The 22458-nt window shown below is 44.7% G+C and overlaps 1 protein-coding gene across 1 annotated transcript; it reads right to left on the bottom strand.

Moving 5' to 3' along the window:
- Positions 1-803: 803 nt before the first annotated feature.
- On the bottom strand, positions 804-22394 carry CALHM1 (calcium homeostasis modulator 1). The gene is made up of 2 exons (XM_029610737.1): positions 21843-22394; positions 804-1268 (listed from the first exon to the last, which is right to left on the bottom strand). Exons 1-2 carry the CDS (start codon positions 22392-22394, stop codon positions 804-806), a joined length of 1017 nt encoding a protein of 338 aa, XP_029466597.1.
- Between the last annotated feature and the right edge of the window lie 64 nt (positions 22395-22458).

Consider the following 22458-nt stretch of genomic DNA (forward strand, 5'->3'; position numbering starts at 1 on the left):
CCCAGTTCAGCTGGCCTGTGTAAAAGGGATGGATATGAGAGATTATAAATCCGTAGTGCCCCTTCTTTCCAGCGGTAGGAGGAGCATGACAACTTGCTGATCAACTATTCCAGTTATTACTTGGGCATGCAAAATGAAGGGCAGCATCATAAAACAGGTTTTTTCCATGTCATGAATTTGGAAAATGAATTGCAAATTGGGATGCCAAAATGTAATTCCAAGCCCCCAAGGTTTTGCAACATTTTTATTTGTAAGTATCCACAATTATGGATCCATTGTCATAGATCGTAGCTTTCCTAATTCTAGAGAAACATTGCTGTCCATAATGTTCCAAAGTTCAAAGTACTTTAATAACAAGTATATCATGGGTTAACGATAAGCAATTATCCCAAGGAGATTATCTGTGAAATAACCACCATCCGTTATTAACAGAGTAAACAGATGAAAGGTCTCTGATAGGAAAGAACTAAGTGTGCACAATTTCAAATACGAACTAGTTTTGCTGGGCTTCTTTGAGGCTTTGGTGTAGCTGAAGGTGCTAAGATGATCTTACAACACTTAGGCTCTTTCACGTACCAGCAAGTCAACACACAGGCGGCCTGGGATATGTCTTTCGGTAAAGGATACCTCTGCACAAAAGTCTTTGTAATACTGCTTGTGTACAATGCCCATTCCCAATCATCTCACTAAATCCTTAACCACCGCCACTCTTTTCCAAGATGGGACAGCATAGGCAAAAGGCAAATGCATCCAAGGGCATTCTCAGTCTTCTGGTTTCCTATGTTCTAGACGATGACAGCAGATCAAACTTTGCTGTAGTAAGTTGCCATCTCCTTCTTGGGCACGTTGAAGTTATTGAGTTCGTGGCTTTCTAGGATGCACCCATTCCCATTCTGGTGCACCTCTTGATTCAGACTGAGAGGCGGCTTGCACCTGTGCCAGTTCTTCAGCAGCTTGTTCATGGTTCCCTGGTCCGTAATCCCCAAAAGCTTTTCCGTCTCTTCGCTTTCCGGTGCTTTCTCTTCCTGGAGGTGGTGAGGTGCCATTTTCATGTCTTTGTTCATGGTCTCAAAGAACTGCTGAATGCAGACTTTGGCGAAGCTCTTGGCATGCTCCGTACAGGTCTCGTCAAAAAGCTTGCGTTCAATATCGATGTAATGGGACCAGTATTTGCTTTTGAGGAACGCTGCTTGGGTGAAACATGGACGGATGGATCTCGCCAAAAAAGCCAGTATGGTCATTAGCAACACAAAAGACCAACCCAGAGCCTGGAGGATTGAAAAGATAAAAACAAAACATTGTGAGACGTAATTCATTATAAAGTCATGAACAGTGGTCAATTAAACTGATCTGCATTTTGCTCTTTCCAAAGTACTTCTGTCACGAGGTCAGGTGCAAATGGCATTTTCCCCACAGACATAGAAACCCCTTAGTGCCCCTGGCCCACAAGGCTCGGGCACCTCTTCTTTGTCTTTCAAACAAATGGATCAAGTTCTTTCTAAAAACGAAAACTTGTCCTCCAAATGCTAGGAAAGCGGGTCAGTCAGTATTTACAGGAGCACCACAAATGTGGCTCTTACTGGCAGACTAATGTGAAAACTTTTCGAGGATCTTGTTATTGGGGAAAGAAATTAGCACGAGCATAAGAAATGTCATGCTGGGTCATGTCAGTGGTCATTGCAAGCCCAGCATCCTTAAACCTCTTTTCCTGGAGAAATATTACCATGTTTTGGAAAGAAACACTAGAAAATTAGCTAAAATGGAAATCTGAAAATCTTTACAGGATGAATCTAGTTATCTCGGTGCTATTTCTTGCCACTTGTATTTCTTATATTTTGACATTTTTAAAAATACATTTTCAATGAGAATATGAACATTTTAGGATCACTGCGTGTCATTCTGCAAAGGCTAAGGTTTGTGTACAGCCATGGTGCAGCATCAAAGATCTAAAAACTGGAAAAAACAAGAGACTCGCAAGAGAAAGCAAAACAGGTTGCATCATACCTCGTCAGAAGTTAGCTCAGGGAACATTTCAAGACGTCCACCTTGGCACAAAGGCAGCACGTAACATTTTACCCATGGGCTTTACGTCAATTTTCAAAGCAACAGTAGGCCATGTGTCCTTTCCCTTCTCTTGAATGCCTCCTCTCATGATGACTAACATGTGGAAGAACGTGAAGACATTTAGCAGAATTGCGGGAAGACAATTTTCAATGGCCGATTAATTTGGGTAAGACACTTGTTACCTGCAGAGATTGCTTTGAAAATTGTCCTCTGTGTGTTTTGGTCTGGAAGGTTTTTTTCTGCTCATGGTCCTTCATCAAAGGTAACAAAACTTGTATATTGATCTGCTATAAAGTCAACTTCATTACTTTACACATAAACCATAATATTCATAACCCTTTCTTGATATGAAAAGTTGCCCTCCTGACATCACCAACATTTGGAATTCAGTAGAGGAAGTGCAATGAGCATGGTCCCACCATAATGGGCAAAAATGAAAATTTCAGACCTATTAGTAAAAATTTGTAACCCGTCATTAAAATCATCCATTGTACCTGAAGACTGGAGGTGGCCAATGTAACCCCTATATTTAAAAAGGGCTCCAGGGGCGATCTGGGAAACTATAGACCAGTGAGCCTGACTTCAGTGCCAGGAAAAATTGTGGAAACTGTTATAAAGAATAAAATCTCAAAACATTTAGATAGACATGGTTTGATGGGATACAGCCAGCATGGATTTACCCAAGGGACGTCTTGCCTCACAAATCGCCTACATGTGGACAAAGGTGAACCAATAGATGTGGTGTATTTGGGTTTTCAGAAGGTGCTTTTTAATATAGTTATAAATGATCTGGAAAGGGGTACAACAAATGAGGTGATCAAATTTGCGGATGACACAAAATTATGCAGAGTAGTTAAATTTCAAGCAGAGTGTGATGAATTGCAGGAGGATCTTGCAAGACTGGAAGACTGGGCTTCCAAATGGCAGATGAAATTTAAAGTGGACAAGTGCAAAGTGATGCATATAGAGAAAAATAACCCTTGCTGTTGTTACACAATCGGGCTGATACAGTAAAATGCGTGGGACAGCCAGCACTCCCAGGTGAGCGCCTGCTCTCCCAATGTGCACCCAGGCCACTCTCCTGGGCGCGTGATTCTCTATGCTAATGAGGGCCCACAGTAAGAAGGAGGCCGTAGGGACACTAGCGCATCCCTAGCGCCTCCTTATTGGCAGAAGCGGTGGCTGTCAGCGGGTTTGACAGCTTAATTTTACAGCTTAATGCTTAATTTTACCGGTGTCTGTTGTCGAACCCGCTGACAGCCATGGGTTCGGAAAACGGACGCTGGCAAAATTGAGCGTCCGTCTTCCAACCCGCGAGCCACGGGCTGATTTTTTTAACGATTTTTTATTTTTTTTTATTTTTGGGGCCTCCGACTTAATATTGCTATGATATTAAGTCGGAGGGTGTACAGAAAAGTTGTTTTTTTTTGCCTTTCTGTACACTTTCCCGGTGCTGGTCGAAATTAACTGCCTTTGGGCAGGCGTTAATTTCTGAGAGTAAAATGTGCTGCTTGGCTGCACATTTTACTCTCTGGATCACGTGGGACTAACTAATAGGCTCATCAGCATGCATTTGCACTAGTTTCAGGGGAGGTTGGCCGCATGTTTTCCACGCGCTATTTTTACCCCTTATTATATAAGGGGTAAAAATAGCGCGTCGAAAATGCACGTCCAAACGGGGGCTAACGGTGCGCTCAGTCGAGCGCACCATACTGCATCGGCCCGAATGTTAGATTCTATCTTAGGAGTTACCAACCCAGGAAAGAGATCGAGGTGTCATAGTGGATAATACATTGAAATTGTTGGCCCAGTGTGCTGTGGTAATCAAAAAAGCAAACAGAATGTTAGGAATTATTAAGAAGGGTATGGAAAATAAAACGGAGGATGTCTTAATGCCTCTGTGTCGCTCCATGGTGAGACCGCACCTTGAATACTGTGTACAATTCTGGTCACTACATCTCAAAAAGGATAGAGCTGTACTGGAGAAAGTGCAGAGAAGGGCGACCAAAATGATAAGGGGCATGGAACAGCTGCCCAATTTATTTTTATTTATTTATTAAAGGCTTTTATATACCGACTTTCTTGATACAGATCAAATCAATTCGGTTTACAATGAACTAAGCAGAATATACAGTTAACCAATCAACAAGAGATACGGAGCATACAGTTACATTATAACAAGGAAGCCTTAACTTGGAGTAGGAAAATAAAGAAGGGGTGAACGGAGCAATAAATATATAAATAAAATGAAATAAAATAGAATAAATACTATATACAGAAGAGGGGGCAAGGGGCCAACCTCTCTTTAATGGATATTATGCATGAAAAATTTGGAGAGTTTTGTTTACAGAGATGTGTGGTGTACAATGAGGAAAGGCTAAAGAAATTAGGGCTGTTCAGTTTGGAGAAGAGATGACTGAGGGGGGATATGATAGAAGTCTACAAAATCATGAAAGGACTCAAACAAGTTAATGTAAATCGGTTATTTATTCTCTCAGGGGGTACTCCATGAAGTTAGCAAGTAGCTCATTTAAAACATTCTTTTTCACTCAGCGCATAGTTAAGCTCTGGAATTCATTGCCAGAGGATGTGGTTACAGCAGTTAGTGTAACTGGGTTTAAAAAAGGTTTGGATACGTTCCTAGAGGAAAAATCCATAAACTGCTATTAATTAATAAGGAACAGTAGCTTGAGATTTATTTAATGTTTGCGTACTTGCCAGGAACTTGTGACTTGGATTGGCCTCTGTTGGAAACAGGGTGCTGGGCTTGATGGACCCTTGGTCTGACACAGTATGGCATGTTCTTATGTTCTTATGTTCTTTGACTACACTTCCATCTCTACTATTTCAATATAGTCAAAAATACTTAGGTACCCCTATTCCATAGGAAGCAATGGAGGAAAAAAGATCATTTAAAATTAGAAATCATTCCTTTCAGATACAAAAAAGTTTATAATTAGAACTAACAAATAATGTTGTACAGGACTTAGGGAAGGCTGACATATATGTACAAGCAACATAGAAAACAAGAGTCTATATTCAAAGGCATTTAGTCGAATGACGTACAAGTTATCCAGCTAAATGCTGAGGGCCAGATCTTAGTAAGTATGAGTGGGTGTAGATTTTATAACACGCACGCGTGCAACCGCGCGCGTGTTATAAAATCCAGGGTCAGTGCGCATGGGGTGCACAATTGTGCACCTTGCGAGCGCCGAGCCTTAGGGGAGCCCCGATGGCTTTCCCCGTTCCCTCTGCCCCCTACCTAACCCACCCCCCAGCCCCATCTAAACCCACCCCCGACCTTTGTTGACAAAGTTGCGCCTGCCGGCCGAATGTCAGCACACAATCACCCGGAACAGCCGCTGTGCCGGAGGCCTGGGTCCCACCTCTGCCCCGCCCACTCCCCGCCCCTTTTTTCAAGCCCCGGGGCTTGTGCGCGTCGCCGGGCCTATGCAAAATAGGCTTGGTGCGCGCAGGAGCGGGTTTTCGGGGTTAAAATCCGCCCCTGAGGTTTTAATATTGCTAACACTTATCTAGCTAACTTGGAACCAGATAAGTCATTAATTATCTGGCTGAAAATTAGCCAAATAAATAATGGGTGTTTGTAAGCATTGGGAAGATAAGTTAGCCAGGAAACTAACTTATACACTGGGCATTAGCCAAACCTCGTTTTTCAGCTAACTCTAGCCGTCCCCAGGAGCAGGTCTAAAGTTATCCGGGAATGTGCAGGAGTAGCTCCTACAGTAATGCTGGTATCTTGCACAACCAGCGCTGCTGTCAAGGCAACCACTGACAAGACTGGGAGCTTGAACTGCCCTCCTGGTGGCATTTGGGAGTACTGACAGCAGAGGTATGAGTGGGGTGGAAGGGGGACTGACAATAGAGGCAGGAGTGGGGTGGGAGGGGGACTGACAGCAGAGGCATGAGTGGGGTGGGAGGGGGACTGACAATAGAGGCAGGAGTGGGGTGGGAGGGAGACTGACAGCAGAGGTATGAGTGGGGTGGGAGGGGGACTGACAATAGAGGCAGGAGTGGGGTGGGAGGGGGACTGACAGCAGAGGTATGAATGGGGTGGGAGGGGGACTGACAGCAGAGGCATGAGTGGGGTGGGAGGGGGACTGACAATAGAGGCAGGAGTGGGGTGGGAGGGGGACTGACAGCAGAGGTATGAATGGGGTGGGAGGGGGACTGACAGCAGAGGCATGAGTGGGGTGGGAGGGGGACTGACAATAGAGGCAGGAGTGGGGTGGGAGGGGGACTGACAGCAGAGGTATGAGTGGGGTGGGAGGGGGACTGACAGCAGAGGCAGGAGTGGGATGGGAGGGACGCCCTCATGTATCATGATTTCTATTGCCAATGGAGGGAGGGAGCAGCTCCACCTCCTCCGGCTTTGCCGGCCACCCCTTGATGTCTTAATTTTGGGGAGGGCACAGGCCCACTGGCATGAATATCAATACCACTTGGGGGTGGGTGGATGGAGACCCTGGGCACCAGCTCAGGCTTTTTTTCTAAATGCCATCGACGCTTAACCAGCTCCATTCATTTGATGTATCTGGTTAAGCCTATTTGGAAACATATAACTGGATAACTAAAGCTAACCGGTGATATTCAAAGAGAGCCGATCAGGTTTAAAGTCATCCGGCTAAGGGTAGCCAAGTAACTTTATTCAGGTATATTCCTCAGGATATTTATCCTGCTAAATGTCCCTGATAACTTATCCAGCTAACCTTAGGTGGATAAATGATCTGTTATATGTTCTTTGGAAAACTGACTTCAAAGGGTTTTCTACACATTGCATATCTTGCTTAGCTCTACATTTCTTAGCTGCAGCTTCGTACACTAAGGATGACCATTTCCAGCGCGTCGGCTGAGGGGGGATATGATAGAGATGTTTAAAATCATGAGAGGTCTAGAACGGGTAGATGTGAATCGGTTATTTACTCTTTCAGATAATAGAAAGACTAGGGGGTACTCCATGAAGTTAGCGTGTGGCACATTTAAAACTAATCAGAGAAAGTTCTTTTTTACTCAACGCACAATTAAACTCTAGAATTTGTTGCCAGAGGATGTGGTTAGTGCAGTTAGTATAGCTGTGTTTAAAAAAGGATTGGATAAGTTGGATAAGTTCTTAGAGGAGAAGTCCATTACCTACTATTAAGTTCACTTAGAGAATAGCCACTGCCATTAGCAATGGTAACATGGAATAGACTTAGTTTTTGGGTACTTGCCAGGTTCTTATGGCCTGGATTGGCCACTGTTGGAAACAGGATGCTGGGCTTGATGGACCCTTGGTCTGACCCAGTATGGCATGTTCTTAAGGCTTTCTTCTGCACTCCTCCACTCCTCCTAGCATGGCAGGTACATTATTGCATAATACCAACTAGCTATCCAAAATAGGGGTTTTGTTGACCAGGGATAATGGATTTTGAACAGTTACCATCTTAGCTTGACAATCATAGAGATTGTCAAGCTAACTTCTCATTGATCAAATCACCTGCCTCATGGAAGCAATGTGACGTCTCTTCTCTTTCATGTACAGCACAGACATACTGGATGGGGGGGAGCAGGAGGAGAGAGAAGAAGCTAAGGGGATGTTGAGACTGTAGGGGTAGAGAAAGAGAAGGAAAGCTGGGGGTATGAAGGGGAATGAGATAGGAAGGGAGAGATAAAGCCTGAATAGGATTTTAAGCCGAAGTGTGTGTGTGTTTAGTGGGGGAAGAGAGAGAAAGCTGGAGAAAATCAGGCCTGTGGAGTGAAAGAGCTGGGAAGGGTCAAGCCTGGATGAGGACAGAGAGAGAGAGCGAGCTGGCGGATTAAGCCTAGCAGGGAAATAAAAGGCAGGTTTGGAATGGGTGTCAGGCCTGGGACGTGGAGTAGCCAGGCCTTCTGATAGAGAAATTCTGCTGAAAAAGATAAACAAATTCTGCTTCTTTCAGTAATAACTTTTTTTCTGTATTACGTTGTAAATTAAATTATTACTCAAAGACAGTGATGAGATTGCGTTATTTGGACAAACAAAGAGCCCTGCTTTCCGAGCGTGTTTCCTATAGACATAGGATGGGGGAAAGATTTTAGTAAAGAAGGCCCGGTGTATGCAGAACTCTGCTGAATTTTAAAATATTGTTTGCAGAATAGAAGGCCCCTGTGCTTCAGGTGAAGGCTGTGCTGCCAATACTGTGGTGAACTACATTGCAAAATAACAGAAAGATTTTATGCAAACTACAACGAGAAGTTAAATTGCACCCTAACTTCCAGGAAGATGTCTTCTTCTCTACTTATTTGAAGAAGAAAATGAAGTGAAAGTCTGAAAGCAGTTGTTTGACTAGGAAATGCAAATCAGGATATAATTGCCACTTGAAAAAGCTCCAGTTAGCCCAGATCAATGTTGTGTACATTTACATTGCAAATAAGAAGAGCAGGCCTGACATCCTATCTGTGTAGGTGTAGACTTGTTCTATTTGATTTGAGAAGCGGAAGGGATTTTCATGGATAGAAACAGGGCCCGGTGTAAGCTGCAGTACCTTGGGTTGGACCAGTGAGAAAATTACCCACAGACGATCAATGTGAGCTTTTGGGACGAGAGCTCAAAGGTCCCTTCTTCAGAGGTCATTGAAGGGGAGATCTGTGGTTGTCACTGTCGGGCTACGAGCCCTATAACTGAATCAAAGAATCTCTCACAAAAACCCTCAAATACTGGGAAAACTGCCTTCAAGAGATCAACGGACTCCTCGCAAACCTAAATCTGATTCTAAACTCGGCCAAAACGGAACTCCTCCTCATCACATCCGAAAACAGCAACTCCCCTCAAATTGCTCCAATTAACACCATTGTTACACAAGCAAGAGACCTAGGGGTAGTAATAGGCAAACATTTGAATCTAAAAACATTTATTAACAATACAACCAAGAACTGCTTCTACAAGCTGCAGGTAATCAAAAGAATGAAACCACTCCTACACTTTCATGACTTCAGAACAGTCCTACAATCAGTAATATTCTCCAAGATAGATTATTGCAACTCTATTTTACTAGGCCTCCCGTCCTCATCCATCAAACCACTTCAGATGCTCCAGAATGCGGCAGCCAGAATCTTGACCAATTCCAGAAGAAGAGACCACATCTCTCCCATTCTAATAAATCTACACTGGCTGCCAATACACTACAGAATCCTACACAAGTCCTTCACCATTATCCATAAATCCATCCACTCCCTAGCCCCCCTCAACCTCCAAATCCCCCTCAGACTTCATTCGTCATCAAGACCCATCAGAGAAGCATATAAAGGATCACTGACTGTTCCCCCAATTAAATCTACACACCATATTACACTCAGAGACCGGGCCTTCCCTACAGCGGGCCCCGCTCTTTGGAATTCCTTACCACTTGATCTCAGACTTGAACCTTGCCTGCTAACTTTCAGAAAAAGGCTTAAGACTTGGCTATTTAAACAAGCCTTTCCCGAATCTAATATCCAAGGAGAAACCCTATGGCAAGCGAGCCCTACAGAATCCACCATCCACTGAGAGACCTTCGGTACTATGTAAATAATTACCACAAAGAGACATTACTGCAAAATGTAAATAATCTACCTCTGTAAAGTATATATTTATTCCTTTCTATTCTTGTCTCCTTCATCTCCCAGTTTCAACGACCTTGTTATATTGTAACTTTTTCCTCTTCTGCACTGGTTAAAAAGAACAAAGTTATTACACACCCCTGTTGTTTGTAAACCGGCATGATATGATTGTATCATGAATGCCGGTATAGAAAAGTCTTAAATAATAAATAATAATAATAATAATAATAATTGGGATGACCACCAAGCTTCCTGTTCAGGTGGACAGGCTGAACCAGTCCTGGTTGCATTGCATTGCCTCCCCCTATATCAACTCGTAACGTGGAAACTCGTGGCAGGGTATTTTCCTTCATAGGGATCACAGTGGTGGAATGCATTGCCTCGTTGTCTGAGATTGATCTGAGATGTTAAAATTTTCCACAGACAATTAAAAGCTTATTAGCTTTTGCTAATTGTTAATTTTATAATTACTTGACATTTAGCTGTTTTATCTGTTTTTAGGTACATGCTAAGGTCTTAAGTTGTTTTTTTAATTTTTATTATTGTTAATTGCTTTATTGATGATCTATGCTATTTTATATACTGCTTAAGCTCTTTTTTAGTTGTTATATGCGTATTAAATGTTTTTTAATCTGCATATAACAGAATTTCATTTCCATGCATGCAGTGACATAAATCCAGGACTGGCTCAGCTTGTCTCCTTGGACACTGAGATATATGGGCAGTCTTTAAGGACACATTTTTAAAACCTGGTCAAGGGAGACTGTCTTGAAGATTGCCTTTGATGTAACTCGTTACATACTTTTGGAAAAAACTTTGTAACCTAATGGGACTCCATATTTTGTTCTTTTTTTTTTTTTTTTTGCTTTTTTGGACTATAAACTTAGTTGTTTCTAATCCAACATGCTTGGGTATTTGGCATCTTCAAAATTTGGCACATTAGGCAGTTGTCTGTGCCTAAATCCAAGTCTACCCTACCCAGTTCAGCCTTCAAACTGGGGCTCCCTATGGAACTGGTACATGTCCTGAGCCTGGCCATTCGGTGTCACTATTGTTCAATGGCTGGGATACCATCTTTCCTTCCCAGAGTGAATGGTGTTCCAAGTGGGGAAGGGCAGGGAGGTGGCCAAGACCTCCAGGTGCTTGGCTGTAGGGGGCGCTGATGGTCGATCAGAAGTGTGCATACCTAGAAAGATCAGGGAGCTAATCCTCCCCCCTCCCCAGCCGCCCTGTGGCTGGCATTTCAGATTGTCCTCTACAGCTGCTGATTGCAGCCAATGACATGGGGCAGGAGGCAGGGCAACGGTGCTGACTGAGCAGGCCTAGAAAGCTACATCTGCACAGTAGCAGGGACTGGGAAAGTTGCATAGGGCAGGTCCGTGCGCATCGTCCCCTAATGTGCCATTGCTGCCTGCCTGCCTACCTGGGAGAAGGAGGAGGCGGCAATCCAAGCCAAGCTCAAGGCACTGAGTTCATGTACAGTGAGAAACAGTAAGTCCACCTCTCGAGCGAGCGCAGCCTCTGCCAGGGAGGAAGAGGAGGAAGGAAGAGACCAGACATTTGCTGCTGCTGCAGAGGCCTGCAGTGTGAGTAATTTTTCTTTTTCAGAGAGCCCAGACAGAAGGGGAGACTGGTGCTGAGCTTGGTGGGGAGAGAGAGGGAGGGGGTCTGGGGGCAGGGGAGACTGGTGCTGAGCTTGGTGGGGAGAGAGAGGGAGGGGGTCTGGGGGCAGGGGAGACTGGTGCTGAGCTTGGGATGTGTGAGAGAGAGAGGGGGGGGGGGGGGGGTTCGGGGGCAGGGGAAACTGGTGCTGAGCTTGGTGGGGAGAGAGAGGGAGGGGGTCTGGGGGCAGGGGAGACTGGTGCTGAGCTTGGGATGTGTGAGAGAGAGAGGGGGGGGGAGGGGTTCGGGGGCAGGGGAAACTGGTGCTAAGCTTGGTGGGGAGAGAGAGGGAGGGGGTCTGGGGGCAGGGGAGACTGGTGCTGAGCTTGGGATGTGTGAGAGAGAGAGGGGGGGAGGGGTTCGGGGGCAGGGGAAACTGGTGCTAGGCTTGAAAGGGAGAGAGAGAGGGAAGGGTTCAGGGCCAGGGGAGACTGGTGCTGGGAGTCTCTACACCAGTAAGGATTAACGAGCCACAAAACCAATGACATTATGTTCAGGTTTTCTTTAGCACAGCACAAACGCAACTTTCCGAGTTTTAATTTCAGAAAACATCTCTTTAACCTGCATATTAGCAAACTGCATGCTGAGTTTCCCCTTGTTACATCAGGCCCTCTGAGAGTAACAAGAAATACATCTACTTTAGGGATCTGCCAGGAATTTGTAACCCAGGCTAGACCCTGTTGAATTGCCCACCCTCGAGCATTCTACCCTGCTCTACCTCACTCTTTTTTCAGCATTTACCTCCCTTCCCATAAATCACTCCCAGCATCCTGGGGTGGTGCTAGATTCATATTTAGTGCGCCTTTATTCACCTAACGTTTGAAGAGTAAAGGGTAGATTTTAAATGCCCTGCGCCGGTGGCCTATTTTGTATAGGCCACCGGCACGTGCAAAGCCCCGGGATGCGCGTAAGTCCCGGGGCTTTGCTTGGGGGGCGTGTCGGGGGCGTGTTGGAGGCAACGCGGCATTCGGGCGGGTCCGGGGGCGGGGTTCCAGCCCAGGGGCATTCCGGGGGGCGTGGCCGAGGCAGGCGTAACTCGCGGAATAAAGGTGGAGGGGTTTAGATAGGGCTGGGGGGGGGGGGTGGGTTAGGTAGGGGAAGGGAGGGAAAGGTGGGGGAGGACAAAAAAAAGTTCCCTCCGAGGCCGTTCCGATTTTGGAGCTGCCTCGGAGGGAACGGAGCCAGGCTGTGTGGCTCGGCGCGCACAGGCTGCCGATTTTGCGCAGCCTTGCACGCGCCAACCCCGGATTTTAACAGATACACGCGGCTACGCGTACTTTTTTAAAATCAGCCTCTAAAGTTTTATTTTGGACACTAACCCAGTGCGTTCTGCATGGTTTTTGGCACATAGCAGGCAGTGAAGAGATAACCCCTCTCCCAGGGAAACTTCAATAAGGAGGAAGTCACCTCTGCACTGGGCCCTGCAAAAAAGATCCACACCCTGGGGAAAGGGGCACAAAGAAGAGCTAGCCAGGGTTCCTGCCCCAAAGAGCTACAAATAAGTTTATGGCCCCACCCATGCAGGGAGAGTCAGGTAACAGAAGGAAGATCAGAAGTCATTTTTTAAAGAAGCTTTGATTCCACCTCATTTGGGGAAGGCAGAGTTTGCGCGTCCCTGCTTGAGGAAGGGAATATCAGGTCTTTCACCTGCCCAAGATTATTTTTGCTTCTGGAGAGGAACAGTGGAGGATTGGGGAATGGACATATTTGGAGACATCTGGAGGCCATGGGCTGCTGGAGGAAAAACAAAGAGGCCACGGGCCACTACCAGAGCCCAGGTTGGCGGTGGCTGCAGAAAGGGAAGAGAGACCACAGGCCACTGGTGGCCAAGGAAGAAAAAAAGAGGGCATGGGCCACAGCTGGAGCCCAGGCAGGTAGCAGTTAAGGAAGGAAAAGAGGCTGTGGGCCTCCACTGGGGCACAGGCTGGGAGTGGCTGAAGAATGAGTAAAGGCCCACTTTGTATGAGTATGTGTCTCTCTCCGAGGCAGCCAGCTTGTGTATATATGATTGTGAGAGAAGCAGCCAGTTTGTTTGTGTGTGTGTGAGAGAGGCAGCCTGCTTGTGTATGTGGTGTGAGAGAAGCAGCCAGTTTGTGTGTGTATGAGAGAAGCAGCCAGTTTGTTTGTGTGTGTGTGAGAGAGGCAGCCTGCTTGTGTATGTGGTGTGAGAGAAGCAGCCAGTTTGTGTGTGTGTGAGAGAAGCAGCCAGTTTGTTTGTGTGTGAGAGAAGCAGCCAGTTTGTTTGTGTGTGTGTGAGAGAGGCAGCCTGCTTGTGTATGTGGTGTGAGAGAAGCAGCCAGTTTGTGTGTGTGTGAGAGAAGCAGCCAGTTTGTTTGTGTGTGTGTGAGAGAGGCAGCCTGCTTGTGTGTATGTGTGAAAGAGAAGGAGCCTGTGTTGTGTGAGTGAGAGTAGAAGAAGGGAGAACATTTGTGTATCCTCTCTCTTCAGCTAATCCACAACTATTTTAGAATGACTGGAAATAAAACGTTCCTAGTTATGGAGAGTAGGAATGTTTTAAATCTGTACTCATTTTTAATATTGGATGTTTTTTGATGTGTCTCCTAAACACCCAAAAAACATTTTAAAACATTAAATTAAAAATAAAATTAATGAGTTTTTATTTATTGCATATTCTATTCATCTGCTATTTTTAAGTATTTGAGTTTTTATTTCGTATGGTTTTACTATTATGTTTTATATTTCTTGGTTTTATAGTTTAATGTATATTTTTGTAAACCGTTATGATGGCTCTACCGAATGACGGTATATAAAACTCAACAAATAAATAAATAAATAAATAATGTTTTATGAAGCATAGTAAAGCTTCTGTTTTTTTGTATATAGTGACTGGCTTATTGTGATTTCTAGTTCAGTTTTGTTTATACATTTCTATTTATACTTGAAGGTATATTTATTCTGTATTTGTCTATATTGTTCTGCCTGTGTCAGACCAAGGGGAGTATTCTGTTAGGGTATACTTTCTATATAAGAATATATATATATATATATATATATATATCAATTTGGCTTGTTGTGTTTTCCTAATAGAAGGTATATTGATGTTGTAGGGCTTGGTGATATATTTTCAGTGTTGCCTTTTCATGAGTAGAGTTGTTACTGTTTGAGTGCTGGCAGTTAATGCTGTTTTGGTATGGGAGGTTTACTATATTGTAATTGAAATTTAGCTTATTCGTAGCTTCTGAGGGCCAAGCCCACACCCGACACATGTTACAATAGGCTTAATACCATATGAGTTCCAATCTTTTTTTTTACTTTCTTGCAGGGTTTGCTGGTTGGCACCGCAGTAGTGCATGTAAAGATAGTATACCTGTGATATATTTACTTCATAAGACTGCACTTTGAATGTCCTTTTTCATGCAAAATCTTATTACAAATGCATAATTTTTAATTGTGTGTGGGGAGGGGGGATGGGGAGGGTAGGACAGGGAGATGCGAGGCTGTGAGGTTTGCCTAGAATACCTGATACCCTTGCACCAGCCCTGGCTCCATGTGGGAAAGCAGAATTCCATCTGAGCTGTGCTGTCATGGGCCAGGCTCTCCCCAGTCTCAGCTGCAGCAGTGGTGCATATAGTCCAGGGCATATGATTGCCATGGATGAGCAGGGGCCGCTCATCCAGGGCAATCATTTTCCTGATGTACCACAATACTACTTCCGATGCTGCCTGCTTCTTGCCAAAGCACAGTGATACTGAATAGCACCCTATTTCTTCTATGGTGGGTTGCTGCTGCAGATGCAAAGCAGGGGGCTGCTGGCCTGTTACCTGACTGGTGAAAGGGGCCTTGGGATCAGCTTGGAGAAGAGTTTTCCCCTTTTCAACTCTTTCTTATGTCTTTTGCTTGAGTGGCAGAGAGGGTGCTAAGGCTCATACTGTCACTCTCCTCTGATGCCAGTGCTAGTGGGTGCTGCTTCTGCAGGTGATGCTGCACACCATCATTTGCCAAATACCCAGTACCTTCTCTTGAGTGCTGGTCTTACTGCTTGAATATATAGAGCAAAACACAGGTCACGATCACTTTAAAATGATTCCAGACCAGAGATATCTTACGCAATCTCTTCTTTACATCCCTGGGGGTTGATGCTGGATTGGAGTTGAGGTTGAGAGTGGACCATAAGGAAAAAAAGCCAGAAGCATCACTCATGTTCTCTAGCTGCACTGCCTGCTCTTCTTGGTGGTTGCTCTCACTACCATCATTATCATCTCTCTCCCCCATCACCTCACTGGAGGCTAAGATGTTATTGACTAGACCTTCCAAATTTTCTTTAGCTACTAGTTCTTCAATAGCTTCTAATTCAGGGAATCCCAGGCAAGATTTTTCCTCGGAATCTGTTGTTGAAAATGCTGCCTCTATTACCTCAGAAGCAGGAATCATGGGTTTGGGTATTGCAGTTCTGCTGCCCCTGTCCTTGCCCCTGCCCTGCTAATACCAGCCTCGAACATCTCTCCTGCCTTTTGTCACTGCTTTAAAACAAGAGAGAGAGAGGAACAGTCAGTGTTGGCATATTCTTTCCCAATTTCAATTTTTTATGGCTTGACCTGATTCCACTCCTGGCCTTCTGCAGCTAAAATGTTTTTTTTAAATTTAGGGATAGGAATCCCTTTTTTATTGCTGCTACTAGTACTACCTGTACTTCTCACTGGCTGTGCTGGTTCCGCAGCAACAACCAATCTTCTACTCCTGCCATTCCCTTCTCTGCCTTTTCCTCACAGTGGCATGATGGAATTTGAAATGCTTACTGAGGATTTTGATATCATAATAGAATTTATTAATGTGTGTAACTGACTCCTTTTGCACACACAAAAAAACCTGTTAGAAACAGAACCAACAAGGCTGGCAAGGCCATGCTTCTTTTCACTTCAGTCTGCAGATAAACTGAGTGTGCTGTGTCAGACAGAGAGACACAAAATTCAGTCATCACTAGCATTGCTTCAGTCTCAACTCCACTCCTACCTTGCTCCCAATGAATACAGAAAGAAGTGCCCCTGCCTCTTTCTTTCTGTCACAGTGAGTGAGAGACCACTAAGTGCAGCAGAGAATATCAGAAAAAGTCCTTTGCCATTGCTTACTTTATTAAGCTTTTCTTTAACTCTCAGAGAGCTTCTGAAAAAGAGATGCTTTTCTGCAAAATCCAACAGAGCAAATGAAGTTTCTTTGCACATGCTCAAATCATTCAGTGGGAGGACGTTAGCATCACTTGATCCAGATAGCAGATATAGGCTAGTTAAAAGAATGCTTCACCATGATTTGTTCTCTGTCCAGTCTCCTTGCCAATTTTCCTGCCTTGGCTCTGATAAGACTGCTATGTAAAACAGGCAAGAGTTAGTTGCTATAGTTGTCAGTCCTTGCCTGCACCTGCTGTTTGCTCACTACAGTCATAGAATTAAATGGGCCATAGACATGAATGGAAAACATAAACAAAAGAAATCAAATTTTGTGTTATATTTGTGGGCACCCTCTGTACATTTTGGGGGTCCATGAATGAAACCAAGATGGTTTCATTCATGGACCAAGATGGTTTCATTTGTTGTATTTTACCCATTTGTTTCAAACAAATGCACATCCTTAGAGGACAGAAGAAAAGAGGAAGATGGAGAAGAGAGCAAAAGGGAGAGAATACAGTTGAGAGAAGAGAGTATATATGAGGAAAATGGAGATAGAGAGAGGAAATGGGGAAGGGGAGAGCTGAAAGCAGAGGAGAGAGGCGGGGAAGGGAGAAATAAGTGGGTGGCCGCATGATCACACACCCTAAAAGCCGGCCCTGAGTATGACTACTAGAAGTCTGAGCACCAAACATGCCCAAGAGCAACAAACAGAGAGAGAAGATCTTCAAGTACCCAATGATGTAGTCAGAGACCAAGAAAATGTGGCAGAAAGATACAGAAATAGTCCCAATCCTGGGTGTAGCGTCCAAAGTGCACAGTGGTGCACAGGCTCCAGCAACTTTGAAATGGGATGTGCTGTGCACCACCAACTGCATGCACAACAGGAGAGCGGCGGCACAAAGAGGAAGAGGCCCAGGAGGCCACCAGCAGACCTCATCTTGCTAGTGATTGAGAAGAGAAAGAGGCCCGTGAGTCCACTGGCAGATCTCATCTTGCCAGTGGCCAAGAAGAGGAAAGGCCTGGGATGCTGCCAGTGAACCCCATTTCACCAGTGGCTGAAGAAAGAAGAAGTCCGGGAGGCCACTGGCAGCCAAGAAGAGTAGCAGGCCGGGAAGCTGCTGGCGGCTGAGAAAAAGAGGAAGCCTGTTCTCTCGTTTCCTGTGTGCTGGCTTTCAAACCTCGTGTGGCCAGTATGTACACTGTGCTGAACTCATACATCGCAAGATCAGCAGAGAGGAAGTGCTAGCCCTATGAGCTTTGAATAGCATGGGGCAGGCACGCGAGGAGCAGAGGGAGAACGGGTACCTTCCTTTTCTCAGCCGCCGGCTGCCTTCCAGGCCTGCTACTCTTCTCAACTACCAGCAGCCTTCTGGGCCAATAGGGAGCCTGCCTGTGAATGGTAAGCTGCTTGGGTGTGGATATATATGTAGTGTGAATGGAAACCTACCTGGGTATATGTGTTTGCAAAAGGGAGCCTACCTGGGTTGCTTGGTGGTGTTTGTGGTGAGGGGGAATGTGAATGGGAGCCTGTCTGAGTGTGTGTGTGTGTGTGAGAGAGAGAGAGAGAGCATGTGGGTATGAGAGCCTGTGTGTGGGTGTGAATGATTGTATGGGTGTGTGGGAGTGGGAGTCTGTGCATGAGAATGAGAGGCTGTGTGTGTGTGTGTGTGTGTGTGTGTGTACATATGCATGGGAGTGGGAGCCTGCATGTGAGAAAGAGCATGTGAGAGCTTGTGTGTTTGTGTGGCAATATGAAGCTCTGTGAGAGAGAATGTATGTGTCTATGGGGGAATGGGAGCTTGCATGTGAGAGATAGCATGTAAGAGTGAGAGCCTGTGTATCTCAGGGGGAATGTGAACCTGTGTGTGTGTTTGTGAGAATAGGAAAATGCGTGTAAGAGCATGTGAGTGTGAGAGCCTGTGTGTAGGTATGTGTGTGTGCGAGTGTGTGTGTGTGGGAATGGGAGCTTGAGTGTGAGACAGAGCATGTGAGAGTGAGAGCGTTCATGTGAGAGAGAGCATATGAGAGTGGGAGTCTGTACGTGAGAGAGAGCAAAACTGAGATTCTGTGTGAGAGCAAGCTTGTGTGTGAGAGCATGCATGTGAGAGAGAGCCTGTGTGTGTGTTTATGGAGGAAGGAAAGAAGACAGGAGGAGAGAGAAGAAACAGAAAGAATAAAAGAGACCCTGAAAAAGGAATAAAAAAAAGTCAGACAAGGGGAAAAAAAGAGACTGGGACCAAAAATAAAATTGGACAACAAAGGTAAAAAAAAAAAGATTTTGTCTTTCAGCAATTGGAATATGCCATCTTTGGGAATGTGCGTTTCTTATATATTTACTTTTTGCTTTTTCTTCAGTATTCCAGAGTTCACAGAGTCTGGTTTTGCCTGCATATTTTTGTTTCTAATTTGTATGTGTGACACAGGTACAGTATTTTGACTAGCGTGTAGTTTCTTTGTAGCAGTCTGGCTTGTTCTGTTTGCCCAGTAGGTGGTGTATTTGTGTTCTAGGGCCTGGTATGTCACACACAGGCTCCCACAGGCATGTGTGGGAGAGAGAACATGTGTGTGTAAGAGAGAGGAAATGTATGTGAGAGCTTTGGCATATATATGAGAGAGGGAATGTGTGAAAGAATTAATGTGTTAGCATGTGTGGGTGAAAGAGAAAGAAAAGAGATAATTTGTGTGGTCCTATCTCCCCAATCTATGATAATCTCAGAGTGAGTGGAAATTCAAAGGTCCCAGGTGTGGAGAGCAGGAAATTTTTAAATCCTTATTATTTTTAATTATTTGGTGTAATTCAATGTTTCTATTGTTTTGAAACATTTTATTGTTTTTTGGGAAATATTAGAACATTTTTTAATTATTGGATGTTTTATTCATCAGATGCTTTGAAATATTTTATTGATGTTTCAGAAATATTAGAACAAATTTATGCAAGTTTTTTAAAATTATTGGCTGTTCATCAGCTGTGTTGACATTTATTATTTTTATTATCATGGTTTTAATATTATGAATGATATATATCTCTTGATTTTATTGCTTGATGTTTTGTAAGGAATAATAATACAGTGGGCTTCTGTTTTTCAGTACAGTTTTTTGCTGGCATATTTTTATTTTGTATTTGGTGAGGGTTTGTATGGATTTTAAAGTTTCAATTCTTGTGTAACTTGAATTTTTGCTGTGAAAATTATGGTACTTATCACTGGCTTTTATGGCATTATTGCCCTTTCTTTCTCATTTTTATTTTAAACAGAAGTTTTCTCTTTATTAATTTCATTTGCATGGAGAAAAATGGTTTTGAATGTTCTTGGAAAAAATATTTTTTTTCATTCACATATTTTATTGTAACTAATGTTAGTAGACTAGGCGATTATTTTAATGGATGGCTTTAGCTAATTTTCCCTCTAACTTTTTGCATTACGGAAAGTAGTACTCATAAGGTAGTGTAGGAAGGTGGATTATGTTCTAGGGCACCTGATAGCAGCAAATTGTATGGTGCACCATGAACATAAGGGAAGGGGCGGGGCTACGTCAGAGGAGGAAAAGGATATTGGATGATTGCATTTTCAGGTAACTGTGCTCGCTTTCCAGTGCCTGCTTTGCGTCTGCTTCCGTGCAGGTGCAACGTGCACAGGTACAGAAGTGCCTGCATCGTATGCTTCCCCCCACATTTTCAAAGGGGGATTCTCTGCAGGGCATTTTTCTTGAAAATGAGGATTAGAGGTACCTTGGGCAGTTTCAAAATCGCCCTTTGCTTAGGATGGTAAGTGACAGCAAAAAAAAAGACCTTCCAAGCACATCTATTCTGTCCGGTTCTCCTGCCCACACTGCTAAGAACTGGAAATAGCTTGTTCCTTGTGACATGGACTTGTTGGCAGATGGTGAAAAGATGTAAATCAATTTACTAATTCTTGTACATCTGAAATAGATTGAGAAATATATTTGTGGGGAGGACAATTGGAAGGGGAAGAGAGGAGTAAAGAGGGTAAGGAGGTTTTGTTTTTTTTAAATGTTGTTTTAATTAGGGAAGTTATTTTCAGTATTTTTGATAGGTGATTTTTCTTGTAACCCGCGTTGGGATTTTCAGATATGTGGCAGGAAATCAAATTTGAATTACAAATAAATCAACGAATCAAGTTTGAATTACAAATAAATCAACGAACAAGGTAAAGCGAGGATTTATGGCCGGAAATCGCCCTCCCTCGACAATAGCTAAAAGTGCCCACGCTGTCGTGCGAGCTCGTACTTCAAGGCGCGTTTAGGCGGAGGCGTTGCCAGGAGACCTGTTTGGGTCGAGGGAGGGAGAAAATGTGCCCAGATCGCATTTTCAGCTCGACGCGTGTTCTTTTCCCCGGGGATTTTGTACCTGCGGCGAGCTTCACGGGGTGAAGATGCTCATACCCGGTTTTTAAAAAAATCGGTGCAAAATTCTAGCTTGGAAACAACGCACGGGGGGGGGGGGGGCCTTTGAAAACGGGAGACCCACGCGTACTTCTCCTCCCCTGACCTGATCCCACCCATCCTCCCTTTTTTTATTGTGGGTTCGCAGTTTTTACCTGTCGAAATGGCTTTGATTGTGGCTTTCCCTGTGATTTAAAAAACATAAAAACAACTTATTGTTCTTGTATGTTCGTCCTCTACTGCTTATTAGGTAACATTATTTGAATTAGTGTGAGACTGATGCAAAGCAAAAAACAAAGCCTTCTGTTACATGAAAACGGATTGGTGACGACGTTTTAAAATGTAAAAAAATGTAAATTTAAATTGGACCCATATATTAGGAATTGGGTTGAAAAGATGTCCCCCATGCCTTATTCTTTGGGTTTTATGTTGTTATAATTGCAATCTCCCATATGACCTTTTTTTTTTCCAAAAAAGTACTTATTCAAGTATTAAATAGACAAGTTGAGGCCAGTGGTGCTCTTAGCCTCCTTCCTTTTCCCCTTTGTGGCTGGAGTAGAAGGCAGAGACTGTGACCAGATACCCTTTTGTTTTAGGAAATTGCCAGTGGTTGAGACCGAATAATTGTAAGCGCAAGTATTGATCGTAAATCGGTTTAACTAATAGCCGTGAACACCGTGCATTGTCCGCTGCTGCCAAAAGACTTCGCTGGAGGTGTCCTTGGCCTGCGGAGTGCAGGCGAACATGGAAGCAGAGACGGTGACGGCAGAGAAGGCCCGGTAGGCCCTTCGTCCCATCTACTGCGACAGTGGACACCTCACTTGCTCTCCATCTTCACCCTCCCCTCCCTGCCACTAAGGGCTCCTCCATGCCTGTCCCATGCTTTCTTGAATTCAGTTACCATTCTCACCCCCGCTCCCTCCACCGGGAGGCAGATCCATGCCTCCAGTGCCGTTTCTGCCAGCGCCGTGCGCGGTGGGGCGCGTGCAGTGTCCACACCCTCCCCCCCCCCCTTACCTGGGAGATACAGCGCAGGTATCTTGTTGCCACTTCCCTAGGAATGATCTCATGCCCTTCGTAGATGTCCTTGCATGGGATCCTGGCCAGCAGCCTCTTCATCTCTTTCTCCGACAGGTCTACCACGTTGGTCATGTTGCCCAGCTTTTCCACTGGCACCGAGGTGCTGAAAGCGCAGATGAAGCACTTGCCGTCCAGTAGCGTCACAGAGATCCAGACGGCCGGCGCGATCAGCGCCCTTTGCGTCATGGAGCAGAACATGTAGCGCAAGACGGCGGGATCCTTCTGCCTCATCCCGGTGGGCCTCTTCCACTCCTCCGCCAGCATGGACACGTTATTGTTCATGACGAACCCCAACAGAAATAACACGATGGGCGGCACGCAGAGGATGCCCATGCCGTAGGGCATATTGTAACTTGGCAGGCAGGGGCAGTTGAAATCAAAGGCCGAATACATATGGGCACTAGCGAGAGCCATGATCCCACAGATGCCATTCATGAAAGATTCCTGGTTAGACTGGAGGAACTGGAAGATCATACGGAACTTATCCATCTTGCTGTGGGTTTTTTTTTTCTCTCTCCTTAAGATTAGCTTGGGTGTCCGAATCTTCCTGCCC

Source organism: Rhinatrema bivittatum, chromosome 7 (assembly GCF_901001135.1).
Source record: "Rhinatrema bivittatum chromosome 7, aRhiBiv1.1, whole genome shotgun sequence".
NCBI lineage: Eukaryota > Metazoa > Chordata > Amphibia > Gymnophiona > Rhinatrematidae > Rhinatrema > Rhinatrema bivittatum.